The 24,233-nt window shown below is 43.4% G+C and overlaps 1 protein-coding gene across 1 annotated transcript in view; it reads right to left on the minus strand.

The window, feature by feature from the left end:
• Positions 1 to 7,397: 7,397 nt before the first annotated feature.
• LOC129713303 (receptor expression-enhancing protein 1-like) overlaps positions 7,398 to 24,233 on the minus strand; it is a 38,011-nt gene continuing 21,175 nt past the window's right edge. Inside the window, exons 4-8 of the mRNA XM_055662264.1 lie at positions 22,241 to 22,361; positions 19,373 to 19,486; positions 17,840 to 17,993; positions 15,108 to 15,283; positions 7,398 to 9,596 (exon numbers count right to left, since the gene is read on the minus strand). Of these exons, the coding sequence (XP_055518239.1) occupies positions 9,528 to 9,596; positions 15,108 to 15,283; positions 17,840 to 17,993; positions 19,373 to 19,486; positions 22,241 to 22,361 (634 nt within the window). The 3' untranslated portion in view covers positions 7,398 to 9,527. The remainder of the gene's footprint in view (positions 9,597 to 15,107; positions 15,284 to 17,839; positions 17,994 to 19,372; positions 19,487 to 22,240; positions 22,362 to 24,233) is intronic.

A 24,233-nucleotide genomic window follows, 5' to 3' on the forward strand; every position in this document is an offset into this window, starting at 1 on the left:
TGGAGGCCAAGTCAGTGGATGTTTTTAAGGCAGAGATAGACAAATTCTTGATTAGAATGGGCGTCACGGGTTATGGGGAGAAGACGAGAAAATGGGATTAGGAGGCAGAGATTAGCCATGATTGAATGGCAGAGTAGACTTGATGGGCTGTCTGTACGTTCTCACCGCAAAACCTCATGGGTTTTCTCCGAGATCTTCGGTTTCCTTCCACACTCCAAAGACGTACAGGTTTCTGGGTTAATGGTACAAGTGTAAATTGTCCCTGGTGTGTGTGTGTGGGATCATGTTAATGTGCGGGTATAACTGGTCGGTGGGCCGAAGGGCCAGTTTCATCGCTGCATCTCTGAACTAAGCATCGGTAGCACACAGAAGCTGTGCTTAAGCAGTGGAAGGGGACTGACACCGCTGCACTATCGAGACCATCCTTACCAACTGCATCACAGTATGGTATGGCTACTGCTCTGTCTCCGACCGGAAGGCATTGCAGAGGGTGGTGAAAATTGCCCAACGCATCACCGGGTCCTCGCTCCCCTCCATTGAGTCTGTCCAAAGCAAGCGCTGTCTGCGGAGGGCGCTCAGCATCGCCAAGGACTGCTCTCACCCCAACCATGGACTGTTTACCCTCCTACCATCCGGGAGGCGCTACAGGTCTCTCCATTGCCGAACCAGCAGGTCGAGGAACAGCTTCTTTCCGGCGGCTGTCACTCTACTCAACAACGTACCTCGGTGACTGCCAATCACCAGCCCCCCCCCCCCCCCCCGGACACTTATTATTATTTATTCAAATCGTTTGCTATGTCGCTCTTCAATGGAGATGCTAAATGCATTTCGTTGTCTCTGTACTGTACACCGACAACGACAATTAAAATTGAATCTGAATCTGAATCTGACAGACAACACACACACATATATTCCCATCAGCTATCTCCTGCCCTAGAACCATGCTGCATAGAAACAGCAGCTCTGGCCCAAATCACCTATGCCCACCAAGTTGCCTAACTGAGCTAGCCCCACTTACCAGCAGCTGGCCATATCCATCCAAACCTTTCCTATCCATGTACCTGTCCAAAGTGACTTTTGAAGGTCCTAATTATATAACCACCTCCGTCACTACTTCTGGCAGCCTGTTCCACATACCCACCTGTGTGTGCAATAGTTGTCCCTCAGATCCATTTTAAATCTTTACCCTCTCAGCCAAAAACAATGCCTTCTTGTTTTACACTTCCCTTCCTCAGGAAAAAAAGACAAGTGACCACCACCACTGATCGATAGATGATTCTGTGGCCAGTGGTCACCACTGTTGATCTGCCACCACAGACCCGCAAAACTGGACTGGACGCAAGTCATCCTTAAATCTGAAAGACTGCCCAAGCGTTGGGTGATATTGGGTAAAGGATTTCTGGTTTTGAAAACAAGAAAATGTGGAGCGAACACAAAATTTAAAACTTCCCTTAACTCCCTGCATCTGGCAGCCTACTCGCATTTTAACGATTCCTCACTTGGCCATTTTGACTTTGAGGGCAACGGCATTGAGGGGATAGAGAGTGGTGGATACACGTGGTCTGATGGTCGTGCAGTTGGACAATTCCCTGTATCGTGTATCGGTACACTGTGGATTGCGCGATTGTAATCATGTATTGTCTTTCCGTCGACTGGTTGGCAGGCTACAAAACGCTTTCCACTCTACCTTGGTACACGTGACAAGAAACTAAACAAACATCAGGCGAGGAGCAGCGCTTTGAAACAGTGGTGCTATTCATGGGCAAGGAGCCACGGATGACCAGCTCTTCATGGAATGTCTTTTAAATACAAGGCATGATATCGGTGATTGTATGGAACAGCAGTGATCCACACTCGAGGGCATGGATACAGAGGCGATTGCAGAAATGGACAGACTAGAAAGGATTGGTGTTAGCCATTAAACGAGTCACGGGTCTCTGTAACGGAGCAGATAATCGGGAGAGGTTGGAGTGGGAGAATGGAACGGAGAGATAGCTCAGTCAATCCCTTTAGCAGGAAACAGCCCCCATTTCCAGGTTGTGCTATTTAATAACCTGCATCTTGAGATTGCTTTGTTTCCCGTAATCTGAAGCAGACCTACGAGAACACATGGGACATGCTGAGACTCCATTTGGCTACATTTTCAACCACCCACTCATCTGGGGAACATGATTGTGATGACTTGCACCTCTTCATTGCCCCACAGTCAATCATTCCCGCACAGAAACAGGCCCTCATAACTTGCCTATTCTGGCCAAGGTGCCTCATCTCCACTAGTCCCATCTGCCTACATTTGGCTCGTATCTTTCCAAACCTTTCGTAGCCATGTACCTGTCCAAATTATTTCAAACATTACAGTACCAAATAAACAACCTCCTCTGGCAGCTCATTCCATACACCCACCACCCTTTGTGTATCAGCTGAAGATTTCGGTAATATCCTTGTGAGTATTTGACAAGAAGAAGCTAGTGGCTTGACAGAAAATATGTTGTATGACCACTACATTGCACTAATAACGGCTCCTTTCACCTATTACTGTTTGAAAGAACAAATTTGCAGCTTGGACGCAAAGTAGTGGAATAACTCAGTGGGTCAAGCAGTATCTTTGGAGAACTAGGATAGATCAGGACAGTTCTTCAGACTGATTGTAGACTGCATCTAAAGTTCTTCGTTTTTGACAAATTTGCAGCTTGGGTCATTCACGGCCGTACATTTCATGGATAACAAGTATTTACAGTTAGATAAGACACTCTCCAGAGATGCTGTCTGTCCCGCTGTGTTATTCCAGCTTTGTGTCTATCTCCAGACACTCTCCAGCATCTGCCGTCCCTTCCTACACAAAGTGTTTAAAGTGCAGCCTCTGGAGCAATGTTGTCATGACGGGCAATGTTTGCATGCAGCACGTCCCTACAAATGGGAACTAACATTAAATTCATTTTAACCATTGCAGCAGTCAATGAATTAGTTAATTCATGATCCAGAACTCTTTCTCTTCAAAGCAACAGCTTGATCCAAGGCGGTAAGCTGGCTGGCGCAGTGGTAGAGTCTCTGCCCTACAGTGCCAGAGACCCGGGTACGATCCCGACTATGGGTGCTGTCTGTACGGAGTTTGCACCTTCTCCCTGTGACCGCGTGGGTTTTCCCCGGGTGCTCCGGTTTTCTCCCACACTCCAAAGACGTGTAGGTTTGTAGGTTAATTGGCTTCGCTAAAGATTGGAAATTGTCCATCATGTGTAAGGTAGTGCTGGTCTACAGGATGGCGCAGATTCGGTGGGCCGAATGGCCTGTTTCCTTGCTGTATCTCTAAAACTAAAACAGTACACAAAGCTTTGTTTAACACCTCTTCAGAGACCTCAATCAGCATGCAGGCACAGCAGACGGTGAAGAAAGCGAATGGCATGTTGGCCTTCATAGCAAGAAGATTTGAGTATAGGAGCAAGGAGGTCCTACTGTAGTTGTACAGGGGCCTGATGAGACCACACCTGGAGTATTGTGTGCAGTTTTGGTTTCCTAATTGGAGGAAGGACATTCTCGCTATTGAGGGAGTTCAGTGTAGGTTCATCAGGGTAATTCCCGGGATGGTGGGACTGACATATGATGAAAGAATGAATCGACTGGGCTTATATTCACTGGAATTTAGAATGATGAGAGGGGATCGTACAGAAAAATAAAATTTAAGGGGTTGGACATGCTAGATGCAAGAAAAATGTTCCCCATGTTGGGAGAGTCCAGAACCAGGGGTTACAGTTTAAGAATAAGGGGTAGACAAAAATGCTGGAGAAACTCAACAGGTGAGGAACGAAGGAATAGGTGACTTTAGGTAGAGACCCTTCTTTAGACTGATATGGGGTAGGGAGTAGGCAGTTAGGACTGAGATGAGGAAAAACTTTTCCACCCAGAGTTGTGAATCTGTGGATTTCTCTGGATGTATTCAAGAGCGAGTTAGATACAGCTCCTAGGGCTAACAGAATCAAGCAATATGGGGAGAAAAGCAGGAACGGGGTACTGATTTTGGATGATCATATTGAATGGCGGTGCTGGTGCGAAGGGCCGAATGGCCTACTCCTGCACCTATTTTCAGTGTTTCTAAAACTGTCTGTGAAGCAGCGATCAGGACGAGGGAGGCTGCACAGAATGCCAGCACAGCAAGATCCTTCAGCCAGCCAACACGCAACATTTACATTGCAGAGTTTTCCATCGCAAAATGCTCCAAGGTCCTTCAGATCATAGGCAGATGCTCAGATACACGCGCAACATATCTGCCGCCTGCCAATGCTTGGGGTGAATCATGCTCACCAAGCTTCCACTAAAAACGTTCCAAATGGTTTTCTTTATGCCAATTTAACAACTTCCATGGCTTTAATAAAATATATATATTTTAAAAACACTGCAACGTGCAAGGATTCAGAATTCCCCCATCACGAGTTGCCTTGTGGCTCCAATGTATGTGAAACCTGAACTGGCGTATCAACAGTGCTGCTTCACACGATCCTCCACTGCTCGGCTTTCCAACTCAAACTTGGTTTTGGATTGTTGGAGACTTCTGGTGCAAGTTTAATCAATTAATTTAATAACGTGATTAATCATTATGAAATCAGAGAATGTGACGTTTAATTGGAAGCCTGGTTAGTCAGCCACCATTTTACTTTTGGCTATCTATCGCACACTAAAGATTATCTATATGGAATGATGCCAGAGTGCATCTTTCACTTACCCAAGTATCTTGGTAAAATCACTGGTGCCAGTCAAAGAATGTTCTCGGAGACCCCAGGCTTTGTTACTTTTCTAGTCATCAAGCCCCTTATTTAGCCCCACCAATAAATACTACTGTCGTCTTCGGACGTACATTATCATTGGACTGATTTAGGATTCCTACTTTAATTCCAAACAAATATAATCATGGTTAGAGAATGGAGTGGTAGTGACAAAGTATAATAGTGAAAGATAGGCCACAAATAAAACCAAGTCCCAAGTGTTAAGGGAACCTAGGATACTCACCGTCCCGAAGCCAGGATTACTTTTCGTGCGCTAGGGGATCTTTGATGTGCACCAGAGAACAGACAGGGCTTTGGTTCAGAGTCTCATCCACTCTGCCAAAACGACAGCACTGCCTCAGAGCTGTGCTGGAAAGCCCAGCTTAGTTATTAGTGCTCACATATTTGGAGCGTGACTTGAATCCAAAACGTTTCTCAACTTGGAGGCAAGAATGTTGCCACTGGGCAAGGCTGGTACACAAATACTTTCAGTCTGGTGGGCCAGTGCATTTAAATCATGCTAATGTAGTCATTTAAACAAATATCTGAAATAGATCAGCGGCTTTGTTCTTCTCTGGCATCTGTTCAATTTAACCAGTTATCAAATTATACACAGCAGTAATCTGATAAAAGAATGTTTAAGAAGGAACTGCAGATGCTGGAAAATAGAAGGTAGACAAAACTGCTGGAGAAACTCAGTGGGTGAGGCAGCATCTATGGAGCGAAGGAAATAGGCAACGTTTCGGGCCTGAAGAAGGGTTTCGGCCCGAAACTTTGCCCTATTTCCTTCGCTCCATAAATGCTGCCTCACCCGCAGAGTTTCTCCAGCATTTGTCTACCATCTGATAACAGAAGTCCGGTTTCAACTTTGCATAGCTCAGAATTAAAGCAACTTAGATTAAATGCAGCAGAAAACAGTTTTGGATTTGATGGCTATGCCAGATCAGGCTCTAGAACAGTCAGTCCCATCCTCAACACTTCTCCACGACATTATTATTTCTCTTCCTTTCTCAATAGTAAAAAAATTCTGCCATCATTATAAAAAAAAAGTTCCTGTATTTAAGGCATCGAAAGCCAAAGGGCATAGGCTTCTGGTGAAATGTATAAGATTAGAAGGGAAACAAAGGTTAAAGACAGTGCAGCTTAAAATTATTGTACGTTTTTTGCAGTTCAATATCGAGAAATAAAATCATAGCACAGGCATGTTAAAATGTTAGAAATTTTCGAGTTGCACGAGTTATTCGGGGGGAGGGGGTTTAAAAGGTAGAACACAAATATGGCACTCCCAGAAAGCTGTTCCAAGTTATCAGATTTTGAAAGGAACAATTTGTACTCAAGAAACAAAGACATATCTCTTGATCATCTGCTGGGTAGACATTTGCACGGGAAATGTTGGCAGCACAGAAGATTGGGCAGCAATGATGTTGCCACGCCAGGTAGCTGCCACACCATGCCCTCGAGTGTCGTTCAATGCAGCAGCAACAATAAAAAAGACACCTTATATGGAGACTCCCATGGGCAGCTGTAAACATCAAACTGCAAGCAAGTCCCGTCAGGCAAAGGGAGTGTGGGGCGAGCCAAAAGTGACAAGACTGATTTGCAAAGTCCCTGAATATGAAAGTCACTTTCACACGTCGCACGTGGCCTCGGGTTCCTCCGAGGAAGCCAGCTGTCGTTCACCACCCAAACGGAAAACGGAGGGCCTGCCGAGACTCGATCTCTCCCTGTCGTGCAAGAAAGAACAGTCGAGTTTCCTGCCAGCAGTCCCATTCTCCTGGCATTCGCAGTAAGATTGTTCCCGGCAAAGAAAAACTGCACAAACACCAAGCCTTCGCAGCCTCTCCCCACCCAGATATCTATCGGGATGAAACATCTCCCGCAGGCTCTAGGGGCTCTGTGGCAGCAGCGGGCCAGGGCTTGCATGTGTGTGGAACTAAACACAACACATTGGCAAGTATTTCCTTAACCCAAAGTTACAAGTCAAACGTCATGCACAAATTATCGGACAACATTTAAAAGATAAGGTAAATGACAATGATAAGTTCATAGGTTTTAGGAGCAAAATTAGGCCATTTGACCCATTAGGTGCACCCCACCATTCAATCACGGCTGATCTATGTAACCCCAGTCTCCTGCCTCTGTCCAACAATCCCCGACACCCGTGCTGATCAAGAATCTAGATATCAGAATGGCGGTTAAGATGCTTTTAATTATTTCTAGCTTTCAAAAATATCTCGAAGAGAGAACATTGGGTGGACCTTAGATGGCATATCTCTTTATGCAAAGCTTTCTTCCAGAAGGAAGGCGGCAAGTCCTCATTCTCCAGGCTGGTCTTTGGGAACATCAAACCAAATCTGATTGTACGAAGAACATTGCATTACTGCCCTTCAGGGCAACCTCCCAGTTCTGCTTCTTGTCCCTTCTACGCAGCCACAGTGATGCCATCTGGTGGCCGAGCAAGGACGCAGCACAGCCAGTTGAGACGAGTGAATGTGACAAATCGCTCCCTAGAATACCAGATCGTGGCCAGAACACAGGAAACGTACCAAGATGAGTAAATCAGCCTCGAGAATCAAAGCATCTTCGACTGGACAGAATGCATTAAGACGGGACACAAATCAAAAAGACATTGCAACAGAAACATTACCAATTAGCCAACAACTTTATTGTGAAAACAATACGACTTAAAAGAACCATTTAAGAAACAAGGATTATCATACAACAGTAGAAAAGAGACATGTCCAACAGCAAGAATGAATAGTAGGATTCTGAGTGAGTCACTCGACTCCCCATGTAATCTGATCACAGGGAGCATCACGTTGAACTTGCCCTCTGCTTGGTGACGTTCCATAAAAACCTACACTTTAAATTAATCCTGCTTCTCTCTGGAGTTTCAACAGCAGTCAAATCAACTGATTGAGAGTGCGCGTGTCAAAGACAGCCACCCAATAGGTTTCATGCCAAAAAGTCATACCATGTGATCCATTGCGCCATTCACCTCTGCAGCTTCACGCACGATTAAAGCACACAAACTTGTAACGAGAGCACACACAACGGTAAACAGGCAACCCGCCGGGCTGTTCTCAGTGCACACAGCAACATTTCAGCAGCGCTGTCTACATAATCAAATACCCAAAAGGGACCTCCTGATTTATCCGTAGGTTGGTGTCCATTAATCGAGCATCAAGACTACACAATCCATTTATAATTTACGGACTAGATTGCAATGTAGGACGGCTCTAGAAATGAAATAAAGTGCAACGCCTAGCAGTAAAGTTACTGGAGACTTGTGGTGGCGGAAAGGGGATTTCTAGTTTAGGATAGCCACCGTTCAGTTTTAGCTGTGGCAAATCATTCTGTTGCTAAGGATCCAAAATAAATCCATTCATCTAGAAGAGAAAATACACCAGCTTCAGACGCCAAAGCTTCTGGGTTCAGGTCACCTGGCTAGGAATCAAACTTCAAATACATATTGTTCATGGCCTTGTTATAGATCGGATTTAAGGGATCTCTATACCAAATCACAGATTTTATCCCCAGTGTCTGACAATATCAATCTGCCAGCAAGGTGTTAGAGAGTCATTTGGAGACTCAGGCATCTGAAAGAAAGATCATGCAATACTTATAGCAGCATTTAGACTGCAGCATGTGTATCTCTTTGAGCTTCCAATGCGACATTTCTATTTAGTTTCATGGGCATTTCTTTGATTGTAAGTAACAAGAGTGCAAAAACAAAGACTTGTCAAGCTGAACGACTCAAAGTATCAACATTCAAACGGACACCAACAGTTACCGAAATAAACTGTAATGGATCACAAGGGTTTCCTTTTGGCAGATGTCCAAACAGCTCCCGTGGCCTTGGTGAACTACTTGCATGAAGGATAGTGCATGTTCAGCCCTTTTCACAGATCACTGCACCAGTAATCCCCCCCTGCACTCAATTTCTTTCCACTCCAGACTCCAGTTTGCGAGCAGTCCAGACGCACCTCTACTGACATCATTACACATTTTAACTCAAGCACACATTACGTCCTCTTGTACAAACATGGAAACTGAAAAGCAGACCGTCCGCTCCGACACCACAGTATTTACATTTCCAACGCACGCATGCCACAAAGAGTTTTTTTTTTTTTACTTTAAGTAGCAGGTTTACCCCCCCCCCCCCCCCCCCCCCATCCAAACCGAGAGTAGTCAAGAGCAGGTCTGTGAGAAAATGTAGTGTTTAGTTGTGCTATAACACCAATTCGAGGATTGTCAGCTGTGGTTACATTAAAAACACAAGTAAAAATGCAGAGTTCAACAATTTTGTCAATGGCAAACAGTACATACATTCTAGTATCTCGTTGTCCTGCCAAATTAAAAGCTACAAGCAAATCAGATTTATATTACAAAGCTAACCAAATGAGAGTATCACCCTCCCCCTTCATAACCAGTCTTAGTAAACATTCTCTTATTTCGAAGGAGGCGCAAGAATCTCTTTTGATATTCACACAAACGCAATGCCTAATCATTCACGTTTATCAATTCAATGACAAACTTTAAGTTCCCTGGTTAATGACAGCGTCGCATCTTTATTTGAGGACCAGCCTTCGCCACCGTCTTCAAAGCAGTTGACCCTAACAAGAGGCAACTTTGACAATAAACAAAACACAAGATAAGAGCTGGCAATTTCAAAAAGGTGCCAGTGATTAAAAACAGCAGCGGTGATTTTTACCCATGAAGTTTGTGCAGCTCAAGAACTCATGGCGAATGTCAAATTGTTCTTTCTGGTGCTCATAAAGTGTCAAAATTAGACTGCACCGCCTTCTTCTTGGATCCTGGTTTCACTGGTTTTATCACTGCCTAGAAACAGAGAAATTTATATTTTAGACACAAAAGCCAGAGTTCTACATTGAAACATTTGCTGCCCCCCCGCTTTGGTAATTAGGTTTGCAGGGAAACAATCCTCAGCAAAATGCATAACGAGGGAAGAATCTGAACAGGTAAATGGGCGTTTTCAACAAGAATAGCTGGACATTTGCCAGAGGGAACATATTACAAGTTACGTGCAGGAAGGAACAGCAGATGCTGGTTTAAACCGAAGATACAAAAAGATGGGAGTACTGTAACTCAGCAGGTCAGGCAGCATCTGGAGAAAAGTAATAGGTGATGTTTCAGGTCGAGACCCTTTTTCTTCACCTATTCCTTTTCTCCGGAGACCCACTGAGTTACTCCAGCTTTTTGTGTATCTTATATTAAAAGTTATTATTGAAGATAATATAACGGGATGCTAAAAAAACAGGTAGTTGCATAAAGTCAGTATAGTTCTAGAGAGAAATCAGGTTTGATCAATATAGTGGAATTTCTTAACATGAGCCGTGGATTCCAGGAAACTGGAGGATGGGTTGAATTTAGATTTCCAGAGGCATTTGATAAGATACCATGTCGACAGTTACTGTGGAAAATAACAACTCCTGGTGGGGAAAGTAGCACATAGCGGCAAATTGAAAATTGGCTGACTGACAGCAAATAAAGTAGTCACAAACGGGTCTCTTCTGAATGGCAAGAAGTAATGAGCGTTGTGCGACTGGGATTTGTGCTGATGCCTCAATGTTCGCCCAGTTACATAAATTAATTGGATGAAGGAATGGATGCTAAATTTGCTGATGAAATGCAGATGGGTTGCAGGACACCAAATCGGTACCTGGTACAGTGTACAAGAACTTACAAATGGACATGGGGGGGTGGCCAAGAACGAAGGGGGGCCTGCAGCGGGCGGCAAGCAGAAGATAGGACAGATCGGTGAACTTTGGTAACTTTGTCAGTGCCAGAAACATGGCAACACTTGTGCGAGGTGTGATGTATGATTTTACCAGGTCGTACGCAAAACAAAGCATCTCCCTTTACCTAGGTACATGCAACAATAAAGGATCATTCAATCAGTGAATCATTGACAAAGATTGAGTAAATGAGGGCCAAAGAGCTGGCAAATGATGCGTAACGTGGGGAAATGCGAAATTGACTGTTTCAGCAGGAAAAAAAATATACAGGACAGTTTAATTTATTGTCAGGTGTATAGAGGTACAGTGAAAAGCTTTGGTTGCATGTTTACCAGTCAATGGAAAGGCAATACATGATTACAATCGAGTCATTTACAGTGTATAGATGCATGGTAAGGGAATAACGTTTAGTGCAAGGTAAGGCCAGCAAATTTCGATCAAAGATAGTCCGAGAGTCCCCAATGAGGTGGATCCTCCTCAGGATTCACAAGTTGGAAATGGGGCCCTAATCAGATTCATCACACAGCATAAACTGGGTCCCTCCCCTGCAGCCAGCAAATCCACGCTGCCGCTCTGCCAAAAGCTATGTATGCCAGTTAGGCATCATAAACTAAAGGGGGGACCAGTAGTATCTAAATGAGGAGAGATTAGGGAGAATGAAGATGCAGGCAATTTGGGCGTTCAAGTAATCATTTTTAAAAGGATAGCATCCAAGTGCTGCCAGTAATTAAATAAGTTAAGTGTTACTATTGCAGGGGGAACTGAATATACAAGTAGAGGTCATGACTCAGATGTATAAGACACCGATGAGATCAATACAGGAGAATTGAATTGGTCACTTTGTAAAAAGGCATGAATACATCGGAAGCAGCTCAGGAGATTTACCGGACCAATACCCATGTTATCTTACAAGGAACAGTTGCATCTGCTGGAGTTTAGGTGAGTTAGAGTGAATTATTCAAATGCTGGGTGGCATGATAGCGCAGCGGGAGAGTTGCTGCCTTACAGCACCAGAGACCCAGGTTCGATCTTGACTACAGGTGTTGTCTGTACGGAGTTTGTTCATTCTCCCCATGGCCTATGTGGATTTTCTCTGGGTGCTCCGGTTTCCTCTCACACTCCAAAAGGTTTGTAGAATAATTGAATTGGCAACGTTGTCAATTGCCCCAGGTGTGCAGGATAATGTTCGTGTGCAGGGATCGCTGGTCGGCATGGACCCGGTGGGCCTAAAGCCCCGTTTCCGTGCTGTATCTCTAAACTAAACTTGACCCCGAATGGCTCGACTGGATGGACGTACAGAGAAGAGGCTGTTTCTTCTTGCGGGCAAATCCAGAATGACAAAAAAAAGTAAAAATAAGCTACTTCCTAAAAGGGAGCATAATAGGAAGTGGATTGCATATCTGGAACTCTTCCTCATAGGGCAGGGAAATAGAGTACAGAAAGGCACAAGAATGAAAGGCTGCCATGGATAGATACAAATACAAATGAAAACTTCAGTAGGGTTAGCTATGATCTTAAGTGGCACCCTCAGCTTCTGATAAGTATCTTTCCGTGGCAGGTACAGATTAGAATTGACTTACAACTCATGATTCAGAGCAGAGACCTTTCACCTGACGTTTATCACACAAAGTTTTTAATGCAGAACAGAGACAATTCTTGCTTCTAACCTTGTTAGCGATTTCGTTTGTAAAACTAAGTGTGTTAACTGCAGTCTAAATCACATTTGGAGATTGGTAAGATTATACCAGCGAATCTTCAAGTCAATCTCATCTAGTCTCTATAAAGGGACTGCAAACTGGGCAACGTACAGGGTCCATTTGAGGAAGATAGGATAAATCAGGGCAATAGGTAAATGGGGGAACAATTCTCTGTTGAACACGTGCTCCTTCAAAGCAAGTCCATCTTTTTGGCAATACTTTGATAGTCAAAATGGTGCACAGTGCCATTGTCACCCACTAGAGGCCCTCAAAGCATCATATATGGGAACCTGCTTGAACGGTGACATTGCAATTTTGTCAGGTTTATTGATATCTGCAAACGAACACTTCAATGAAATCCAGCCGGGCACCGCTGCTCAATACTTAAAAACGACGGAAAAAAATTACACGGGATGACAACTAAACTGACTCATCTAGGGATGCAGTTACAATACCAAGTGAATACGAGTACAGGTTTGCCAAATTTGGAATGTAAGAAATATCAATGAAACTTTATATCTAAATTAAATAAAATTAAGACAGGTATAACAGAACAGTTGACATATTGCAGCTGCAGTTTAAGGATCTTCAGCAACTATGGTTCAGAAAGTCCCAACAGCTCGAGGAACTTTGGCTCTGGGTTAGACACAAAATGCTGCAGTAACTCAGCGGGACATGCAGCATCTCTGGAGAGCAGGAATGGGTGACGTTTCGGGTCAAGACCCTTCTTCAGTCTGGGAGTCAGGGGAGGGGGAGATACAGAGATAAGGAAATGCAAGGTGCGAAAACGTGACATCAAAGGGGGAGTGGAGATCAAGGAAGAAGTAGAATAGACCATTGCTAGCTAGGAGAAGGTAACAACAAAGCAGAGATAAAATGTGAACAAGGACAGTCAGACTGGTCGGAGAACTGGGAAGGGGGAGGGATGGGGAGAGAGGGTTACTTAAGGTTAGAGAAGTTAATTTACATACCGCTGGGTTGTAAGCAACCCAAGCAAAATACGAGGTGCTGTTCCACCAATTTGCCCTGGGCCTCACTGATAATGGAGGCCCAGGACAGAAAGGTCAGTGTGGGCATGGGAGGGGGAGTTAAAGTGTTTAGTAACCAGAATGGGAGGGGGAGTTAAAGTGTTTAGCAATCGCTTTTGGCTCCGGGTTAATTAGCTGGAGACTGAAATTTGGGCACTGTGTTGAATCAGGGATTGTGAAGGGTCTTTGATCCAAGATTGTCACACCACTTAGACCAACCTGGTCAATGAGAGGTACTAGAGGGGTATAAACATGCACGAGGATGGTGCAGTCATACAGAAGGTTGGGTAGTGTGTAACAGATGACTTCCTTGATTTGCCGTGCCTTGGTTTACATTTTAAACTTTGGCAAAAGTTGAGTATTAAGACATTGATACTGAAAGGGAAAATAGGTGAGTAACCATACAAGGAACATAAAGACACAAATGATTTCACAGAGGAAGAAATATCAGAAAAACTTAGTCCCTTACAGGTTGACAAGGGAGAGATATTAGAGATATGGAAATAAAAACTATAAACAAATATTGTGTGTCTGTCATCATAAGAGACAGAAAAAACTCAAGAGTTGAAAGATACAGCATGGAGAGGCAGTTCGGCCCACCGATACTGTGCTGCTCATACGAGTCCTTGTATAGCTTGGAAATCCGTGATTCTTCCCAAATTCAGACTAATCTTCCTTTATAACTGACATTTCATTGCTTAAGACAGGCAATGGATCCAACAAGGATCGATTGCCGCACTATAACATAGCCACAGAAATCCGAGATGCTTCTGCTGTTTGAATGGCAATAGACAATAGGTGCAGGAGTAGGTCATTCGGCCCTTTGAGCCAGCACCGCCATTCAACGTGATCATGGCTGATCATCCCCAATCAGTACCCCGTTCCTGCCTTCTCCCCATACCCCCTGACTCCGCTATCTTTAAGAGCCCCGTCTAGCTCTCTCTTGAAAGTATCCAAAACTGGCCTCCACTGCCCACTGAGGCCAAGAATTCCACAGACTCACCATTCTCTGTGAGAAAAAGTGTTTCCTCGTCTCCGTTCTAAATGGCTTACTCCTTATTCTTAAACTGTGGCCCCTGGTTCTGGACTCCCCCAACATCAGGATCATGTTTCCTGCCTCTAGCATGTCCAAACCCTTAACAATCGTATATGTTTCAATAAGATCACCTCTCGTAGAAACATAGAAATTAGGTGCAGGAGTAGGCCATTTGGCCCTTCGAGCCTGCACCGCCATTTAATATGATCATGGCTGATCATCCAACTCAGTATCCCGTACCTGCCTTCTCTCCAAACCCTCTGATCCCCTTAGCCACAAGGGCCACATCCAACTCCCTCTTAAATATAGCCAATGAACTGGCCTTGACTACCCTCTGTAGCCGAGAGTTCCAGAGATTCACCACTCTGTGTGAAAAAAAGTTCTTCTCATCTCGGTTTTAAAGGATTTCCCCCTTATCCTTAAGCTGTGACCCCTTGTCCTGGACTTCCCCAACATCGGGAGCAATCTTCCTGCATCTAGCCTGTCCAACCCCTTAAGAATTTTGTAAGTTTCTATAAGATCCCCTCTCAATCTCCTAAATTCTAGAGAGTATAAACCAAGTCTATCCAGTCTTTCTTCATAAGACAGTCCTGACATCCCAGGAATCAGTCTGGTGAACCTTCTCTGCACTCCCTCATAGCAATAATGGCAATAATGTCCTTCCTCAGATTTGGAGACCAAAACTGTACGCAATACTCCAGGTGTGCTCTCATCCTTCTAAACTCCAGAGTGTACAAGCCCAGCCGCTCCATTCTCTCAGCATATGAGAGTCCCGCCAGCCCGGTAATTAACCCCTCGGCCCACCAATGCTTGTGTCCTTCAGCGGCACTCACCCCTTTGTTTTGTCCTCGCTTTCTCGAGACTTGTGCCCTTCGGATTGGTTTTGAACCCTGCGCTTCATGGCGTAATGAACTCCTTCGCCTCTCTGCCTCCCCGTCAGACTTGCACTCGTCTTGAGAGTCACTCTCTGCATACTGATGGTTCAGCGCAGTGTCTGGAGGTCTTTGGGCTGCGGGTGAAGAGATTAAATAAAAAGTTAACTCTGAACAGCAGCAATGATTTCAATTCGAAAGGAACACTTCAATACCAACAAGAAGGCATCATTGCCGTTGTTCTTCTCATGCAGCCCTTGGTGAGTGCTGGGAAATACACACACATGCATATACACAGTGAAGGAAGGGACTGCAGATGCTGGTTTACACAGAAGACGGATCCAAAATGCTGGAGTAATTCAACGGGACAGGCACCATTTCTGGAGAAAAGGAATAGGTGATGTTTCAGGGTCTGAAGCAGGGTTTTGACCTGAAATGGCACCTATTCCTTTTCTTTGGAGATGTGCTGCCTGACCCGCTGAGTTACTCCAGCATTTTGTATCTATACACACACACATACTGAATGTCCTTCAGTATCTCAGTTAAGAGGCCATTCTCCCAAACGAGGTTACTGCAACAAAGAAAGCTAATGGACTCCTCAGTTAGTACAAACATTTAGTTTCAGGTGGAGGTCACTGCATTAGACATCAAGTTTATGCATCTCTGCTTATCTCTCTTGTTAACTAAACACCAGTCAACGCAAGACTGTCGCAGCCTTGTTGCAGATAAAATCAAACTGTTTAAATACACATCAGTCAGCAACTTAGAACCTGTTTAAGAAGGAACTGCATATGCTGGAAAATCAAAGGTAGACAAAAATGCTGGAGAAACTCAGCAGGTGCAGCAGCATCTATGGAGCGAAGGAAATAGGCAATGTTTCGGGCCGAAACATTGCCTATTTCCTTCGCTCCATAGATGCTGCTGCACCCGCTGAGTTTCTCCAGCATTTTTGTCTACCAGCAGCTTAGAACCTTATGCTTTCCCCAAAAACTGTATAGTGTCTCAAGATCCTCAACTCTCAAAAGTGCCTCAATGATAGCTCTCAAACTTCAAGTTCAAGTTCAAATTTATTGTCACATGCACCAATTATGGTACAGTGATATTTGAGTTACCATACAGCCATGCTAAGTGAAAGGCAACAAGATACACAACCACATAATAAAATTTACCATAAAAACCCACCGCAGCGAAATCCACATTCCTCACTGTGATGGAAGGTAATATAGTTCAAGTCATCTTCCTCCTTGTTCACCCGTGGTTGGGGCCGTTGAACCCTCCGCAGTCGCTGCCGCTGACGGTCCGATGTTCGAAGCCCTGACCTCTAACCCCATTTGGATCCCATGCATCAACAGACAAGTTTGGCAAACGCCATCCCGTACACACTTTACAATGCCTTGCCTTCAAGTATTATGCCACTGTCAGATTTGACACAGGCTGCAGAAATACTGTGCACCAAGAACCCTGGCAACTCCATGCAAAGTTCCACAATAGTTTGCAAAATAGCACATTGACACAGATGGGTATATGTTTGAGACCTGGACAGGATCAGCATTAGTCACCCATCCTGAAATGGATTAGGTTTAAAGATAGTGTGGAAACAGGCCCTTCGGCCCACCATTGGTCACCCATGCACTAGTTCTGCCATCCCACCTCCTCATCTTACACAGTAGGGGCAACTTCCTAATCTTACACATTAGGACCCAGTTAACATACAAACCTACACCTCTTTGGAATGTCCCGAGAAGGTGGCAGGGAACAGAAGTTTAGATCCACATTTCTAAATGTATATCATTAGTACCTAAAATGTATATGCTGAAGTTTTGTCCATTTAATATTCTAGATTGTTCTGTACTCGTCTAATAACCAGAGGAGTTAATTTTAAATTAGACTGAATGCCAGTAATGTTCTGCCACCATTCAAACATGCTGGTGCTTGCACTCACTATATCAGATGAGCAGAGTATATTGGAGCACAAGAACAATGGGTTTTGGGACTGGGGAGAATCAAATCAAGGAGGTCAAGAGTCAGTCACGATCTTACTGGTGTGAAATGGGCATGGACGCTGCAGCCTTGAATCCCACGTTTATAATTTTTGTGAGTTTGTGAAATTGTGGTTGAACTTGTTCTGCATTCAACTTCATTCAAGCCTTTGGCAATGGGTTGGACAACAAAGTGGTTGACCATAATTATAGTGCAGTAGCTGTGCTTTGTTCAGCCATTACGCTTGTGAGAACCGGGTTCCGTCGATGCCCTGCTTAGTGGGAGGTCTCGGCAATAGACCAAACCCCAGAAATGGTCAACGAAGAGATTCAGAGTAGTCATCGGGTCACTAATGCTTAAAAAGAGCTTTTTCTATCAACAAAATGTCAGCCCCTCCGTGCTTCAATTCCTCAGCAAGCAGCAAGATTGAATACATAGGGATATTGAAACAATCACCTAGATGGTAGCTGTGCCTAAAATAGCAGTTGCCAGTTTGAAAAATTGTTTAAATTGTTTTTATTTCACACAAAAATTGCCTTCAGCGAATTGCCGCATCTCTCAACACTGGAATTATAGAGTACCGTATAGCAGGCTCTTTCATTATCCGATCATAAGATTCAAATCTTGTTTAACATTTAGACTGTGAATAAAGCTAACTTTGTCTTCAAAATGATCGTGCTATATTGCCAACTTCACAACATAAAAAGACTCACATTGCTCTCCTCTTGCCACAGTGATGGGATCCCTTGCCATTGGCTCGTCCTCAGGATAAAGGGGATCTGTGTAATGTGTTGGCTCGTCAACCTGAATGGTTCGTAAGTCCTGCATGCTGAAACTGATCAAGCGTCCTGCAAGAGCTCCCTGACTCTGCAATACAGGGGAAAGCAAGAGAGACATTTCATGCCCAAAGTGAAATGTAGAGACTGATGTAAGAGAAACATTAAAACGGATGCTGATGAGAATGAACAACAGGCCAACATTTTAAAATGACACCAACATCTTATGAGTGACTCACCACAATAGTGTTTGGTAACCTGGTAAGTCAACACGGTGACAAGTTGTCAGACCTGTTATGCATCTGGAGTGATGTTTACCTTTTTTATTCCATTACCATGTTTAACAATGCACTTTGTACCTTGCAGTAAAGTAACGCAAGATGCCCTAAACACTCATAACATAGATCTTATTTTAGAAAACGCACACCACCAGATTCGGGGACATTTTTTTCTTCCCAACAGCTATCAGGCAATTGAACCATCCTACCTATACACTGTAAATGGATCGATTAGAATCACGTATTGTCTTTCTGCTGACTGCTTAGCACGCAACAAAAGCTTTTCACTATACCTTAGTAAACTAAACGCGTGTCAAAAGAAATTTTGATGCATGTCTGCAGAGTTTGTGATTGACCTTCAAATGTACATTGCATAAAATAAGAGAAACGGGGGGGGGGGGGGGGGGGAAGAAGATTTAATAGGAACGTGAGGGGTAACTTTGTCACATAAAGGGTGGTGGGTGAATGGAACAAGCTGCCTGATGAGGTAGTTGAGGCAGGGACTATAATGACATTCTAAATACAATTTAACAGGCACAGGTTTAAAGGGATAGGGGCCCAGACGTGGGCAGTTGGGATTAAAGTTGGGATTTTTACTTTTTTGTATGGCTTTGTAAATATTTGATTAGTGTGTAAATGTAAATAATTTGGTGTATATAAAGCTGCTGGTGTACATAGAGCTGCTAAATTTGTATATGATAATTATAAGCAGTTGAATAAGGGGTGGGAATTAATAAGCTTTGATATTAATATTTCTTCCTGTTCCTTTTCAGACACATACGATTTCATTTATTTATAGATATTGTTTATGACACGTTATAAACATTCTTGTTTTGTTTTTTTTGTATGTTGTTTCTCACTTGCTTTTTATTCTTTTATTCTGTCCGAAATAAATAATAAAATTAAAATTAAAATAAATAAATAAAAAGTAGATGGGGCATCTTGGCAAGATTGGCCGCAGGGCCTGTTTCCTGCTGTGTGACTATGATAGAGTGGCCTAGGGTACTTAATGAATACTTTTTGCAAACAAGTTTGGTTCTCAGAATACGGATGGCGAGGCCATCTCCTAAGATTGATAATAAGTTCACACACACCTGCTGGCCCAATTGAACCAAGCGACTTCCATTAAACTTCATTTTAACTTCATTGACCCTGATGCGATTTAAAGCAGAGGAGCAGTTTGAATTCCTACCTTGGTGGCAGCATTGACTGCCACATTTGCTGCCATGTTCAGCCCCTTTTTGCCAAAATTGACCACGGTTTCATAACTACGCTCTTTGGCTTGAATGATGTAGCCATCTATTTCCTAAAGGGAGGGAAACAAGCAATGAAAAGCATGTACCTTCAACTGAAAACCAACCACATCTTTCCATCTTCTCCATGACAACAGACCCATTGTGCATCTCAGCATTGTGGATTTACTGCAGCATAGTTAACATAAAGCACTTATCCTGCATGGTGATTACACAGGTTGCACACAATGAAACCGTTTAAGCTGCTCGAGTGGCAGAAAAAGTGAAGGCCAACACTTAAAGGACGATAAATTAATTTGCTCATTGTAATGACTGCACGAGTTGATAAATTAAAAAGGGCACCAGTCACAGGCCACAATGACACGGTTAGATGCATTGAAAGAAATGACAGGAATACAAAGAACAGGCTTCATCACCCTCTAAAGTGGTTTTCAACTCATTTGTAAAGGTCAAATTTCTGAATGACAACTCGCTTCTTCGGTTCCCTTAAAAAAAAATCTTCCCTACTTCGCTGCAGTGGAAATGAATCAGGTTCAAGCAAAGCAATTGCAAGCAAAATCACGCAAAGCAATTTTGCTAGCATCTCCAAGTTCAGCTGGTAAACTTATCGGAGAGTCTGGATTGCGATTTAAAGCAGCAATGCAGGATAGCACTGAAGGAGGATTGCAGAATTATTGATTGGATGATACAGCATGGAAACAGGCCCTTTGGCCACTGAGTCCACGCTGACCACTGAACACTAATTCTAGGTAATCCCACTTTCTCATCCACTCCTTGCACACTGGGGTGAATTTACAGAGGGCCACTAGCATACAAAACCATAGGTTTTTGGGATGTTGAAGGAAACCGGAGCACCTGGAGGAAACCCTCATGGTCCCATGGAGGCAGTGTAAATGCCACACAGAGAGCCAGAGATCAGGATCGGACCTGGGACCCAGTGTATTGAAGCAGCAGCTCTACCAGCTATGCCACTGTGCTACCCGCAGAAAGTCGACTACTGCCCCACGACTTCAATAAAAATCTAGATTATCTTCCATGGTGGTCCAAATGTGGAAAACATCAAGATTCAAATCACAGAATTACCTGTAGAGATCCAAGGCTCAGGAACACACACACACTTGATTTCCCACTTTACTATTGTAAATTGTAAAACAAGGCTACAAACCATTTACTATAGTCCTTCAATCACACCAAGTTTGTGGGACTACATGCCTGCTGGTAAACATATTGCACAAACAGCAGGCAAGGTTAGGATTGTGCTGCGTTTCGGTTGAAGAGATAGGTACACTAAGGATTTTAAGTGAAGTGGATCACCCGCAGATGGAAGAATACACTAGCAAGGAAACAAAGAATACAAAACCCAACCAATAAAGAAATTGTCCAAGCTTGACGTCCAACTAAGATGGAACATTTTAATCACAGTAAGATGGATTGCATGATGAGGTAAAGAACCACTAATGGTTTTTTAAAGGGAAGTCGTATTTCAACACATCTTGTTAGTTCAAGTTTCCACCTCATCATGAAACAGGCCAATCTTAAAACTAGCTAGTTTGTTTTGTGACTGTTCATAAAAAGTCACATTTAAATGTAAATTTAAAATGTATTAAAATAGCTACTAGAATTCATCAATATCGACGTGGTCATATCAGCTTTCATAAAACAGGAAAATGTTTTATATGTTCATACATGGACAATTTCAGCAACAAAATACTCTTATTTCCTAATGCAAAATAACGTGTAAGATATTCACTTTGGCACTGTAAAATTCAGCATTATTTAATAGTCAAAAGGAAACAACAGATTCATAAGGCACCAAAATCACAAGTCTGTGCTGATCAAAGCACATTTGGTTTAATTGCTGTGATTTTGCTCGGCTAAACAAAGGAATGATACTACTTCAGTTTTTTGTTTTATTTTAGTTTTAGAGATCCAGTGCAAACTCGGTGGGCTGAAGGGCCTGTATCTTTTAGAGATACAATGCAGAAACAGGCCCTTCGGCCCATTGAGTCCGCGCCGACCCGCACATTAACACTATCCTACATACAGGAGGGACAATTTACATGCACACTAAGCCAATTAACCTACAAACCTGTATGTCTTTGGAGTGCGGGAGGAAACCAAAGATCTCGAAGAAAACCCACAAGGTCACGGGAAGAACGTGCAAACTCCGTACAGACAGCACCCGCAGTCGGGATTGAACCCGGGTCTCCGGCGCTGCAAGGCAGCAACTCTACCACTTTGCAACTGTGCCGCCCCCTATCCTATAAGATTTTAAAGTGATTAGCATCTATTCTTTAGAAGTTAGAATAGATGCTCAAAGGCCACAGCTGTCACAGTTAATCTAAATAAGATTATAAATCTGTTCTGTTGAAAAGAACCACGGAACATGTGTATCAGGGTACATTTTAAACAGCTCCAGGTCAAATGCAAGCAAAAGCTCCAAGTCCACCAAGTGAAACAAATGCACACAAAAAACAGAAGAACCTAGTTAGTGTTGGAAGGGACTGGAATGCTGGATTATACCGAAGATGGAGAGTAACCTGGAGTAACCTCGCGTGCCAGGCAGCATTTCTGGAGCAAAGGAACAGGCAATGTTTCGGGCCAGAACCCTTGTTCAGACTTCAACTAGTTTTAAAACCTTTAAAACGTTTGAGTTTAAAACTTTGTTAGAAACTAGTTAGTATGGTCTCATAACTAAAATAGCAGATACTACACAAACTACATTTTATTTCATGTTTTCAGGAACGACTGTGGTTTGTTGAATACCTTGGCCTAATACAAATCAAGAGCTTCAACTGTTTATTTACCTTTTCTCTCGAAGTGAGTGTGGGATGAACAAACTTCTTGTAAATCATGCTGGCACCTTTTGTGTATGGGGACAACAGCCAGACCACGAATGCAATCTTTATTTCATAATAGAAGGGAAACCTGCAGGTAGAAGAGGATTTATCTGTCAGCAAATAAACACCAGGTACAAGAGACATTTCGCATCTGATCAGTGATCACCTAGAAGTTTGAAAAATGATCTCTAATTTAAATTCCAACACACAGAGTCAATAACCAACTTGGCTTAGCATGTACAATGTTGAATTCGGGCCCGACCCCATTTACTGATAGCTGCATGGCAAGCCACTGTCGACAGCAAGGGTTCCCTACCCGCAGTAAATTTACCCCCGGGGTAAATTTTGCCTACCCAGGGGGTAGATTTGTAGATTCTGGATTTGTACATATTTTTTTCTCATTGACCGACTGCGTTTGGTTCTGGTATACGGGTATCTGTTCATCATTAGTTGTTCATAAATAAGTGAAATAACATTGGGTATTAAATGTGGCATTAAAGTTGCCAGGGGTTAACAGGACAAGAAAGGTTAGGAACCCCTGATCTGCAGCAATGCTCCAATAATCCATTTAGCATCTGCCTCAACTGGTAGTTTCCATGCGCTCACTTTAATCTCACTGGGGTCTTGTTCCCACACTTTGTTAAATCCATCAGAGCCCCTTGGCCCACACTCTCTTCAATCTCAATGGGGTCAAATTCCACACTCCCTTCAATTCCCCATGAGCCTGGTCTCTGCACTCCCATTAAACACAACTAGTTTACTGGGAAAAAAAATCTATTGATGTACCATCTTTTAAGAAAAGTGAATTAGTGTTGGGATATCACAAGGAGTTATATCCAATAGCCCAGAAATCTGCCAGCTCAGCACCAAAGACAGGATAATGGAAGAATACTGACAGAGAAGGCAACAAAGAAAATTAACAAAAGAGTCTGTATAGGTCAGGGAATCGGCATTGTGCAGGCCATCCATCAGTGGTATGGCAATGACCATTATAGAAGCAACAGAGCCAGAGGCCTAGAAGGGAGGAATCAATGCTGCTTGAAGCAGACTATGTTACTTTGCATGGAACCCGTCCCCTTGCTCTGGAATGAATCCAGTTTCTGAATTACTGCAACTCCTACACTACCCATTGTCACAAGCTTTATCAGTTACCCACAACAACAAAATGTGTTGATTTGAGTATAGGAGCAGGGAGGTTCTACTGCAGTTGTACAGGGTCTTGGTGAGACCACACCTGGTATATTTCGTACAGTTTTGGTCTCCAAATCTGAGGAAGGACATTATTGCCATAGAGGGAGTGCAGAGACGGTTCACCAGACTGATTCCTGGGATGTCAGGACTGTCTTATGAAGAAAGACTGGATAGACTTGGTTTATACTCTCTAGAATTTAGAAGATTGAGAGGGGATCTTATAGAAACTTACAAAGTTCTTAAGGGTTGGACAGGCTAGATGCAGGGAGATTGTTCCCGATGTTAGGGAAGTCCAGGACAAGGGGTCACAGCTTAAGGATAAAGGGGAAATCCTTTAAAACCGAGATGAGAAGAACTTTTTTCACGCAGAGAGTGGTGAATCTCTGGAACTCTCTGCCACAGAGGGTAGTTGAGGCCAGTTCATTGGCTATTTTTAAGAGGGAGTTAGATGTGGCCCTTGTGGCTAAGGGGATCAGGGGGTATGGAGAGAAGGCAGGTACGGGATACTGAGTTGGATGATCAGCCGTGATCATATTGAATGGTGGTGCAGGCTCGAAGGGCCGAATGGCCTACTCCTGCACCTAATTTCTATGTTTCTATGTAAAGATAGAATCAAGATTGAGTTTCTCTCACCTACAAACTCCAGGGAGCTTGGAACGCACTCTCACAATATACTCATCCTGCGAGTATATACTCACTATATACATATTTACCTTTGCTCACCGTTCTCCATCAACTTTCACCAAATAAAAACCCTGCTCTCGATGCT

The sequence above is a fragment of the Leucoraja erinacea genome, chromosome 35 (genome assembly GCF_028641065.1).
Source record: "Leucoraja erinacea ecotype New England chromosome 35, Leri_hhj_1, whole genome shotgun sequence".
In the NCBI taxonomy this organism is placed as follows: domain Eukaryota; kingdom Metazoa; phylum Chordata; class Chondrichthyes; order Rajiformes; family Rajidae; genus Leucoraja; species Leucoraja erinaceus.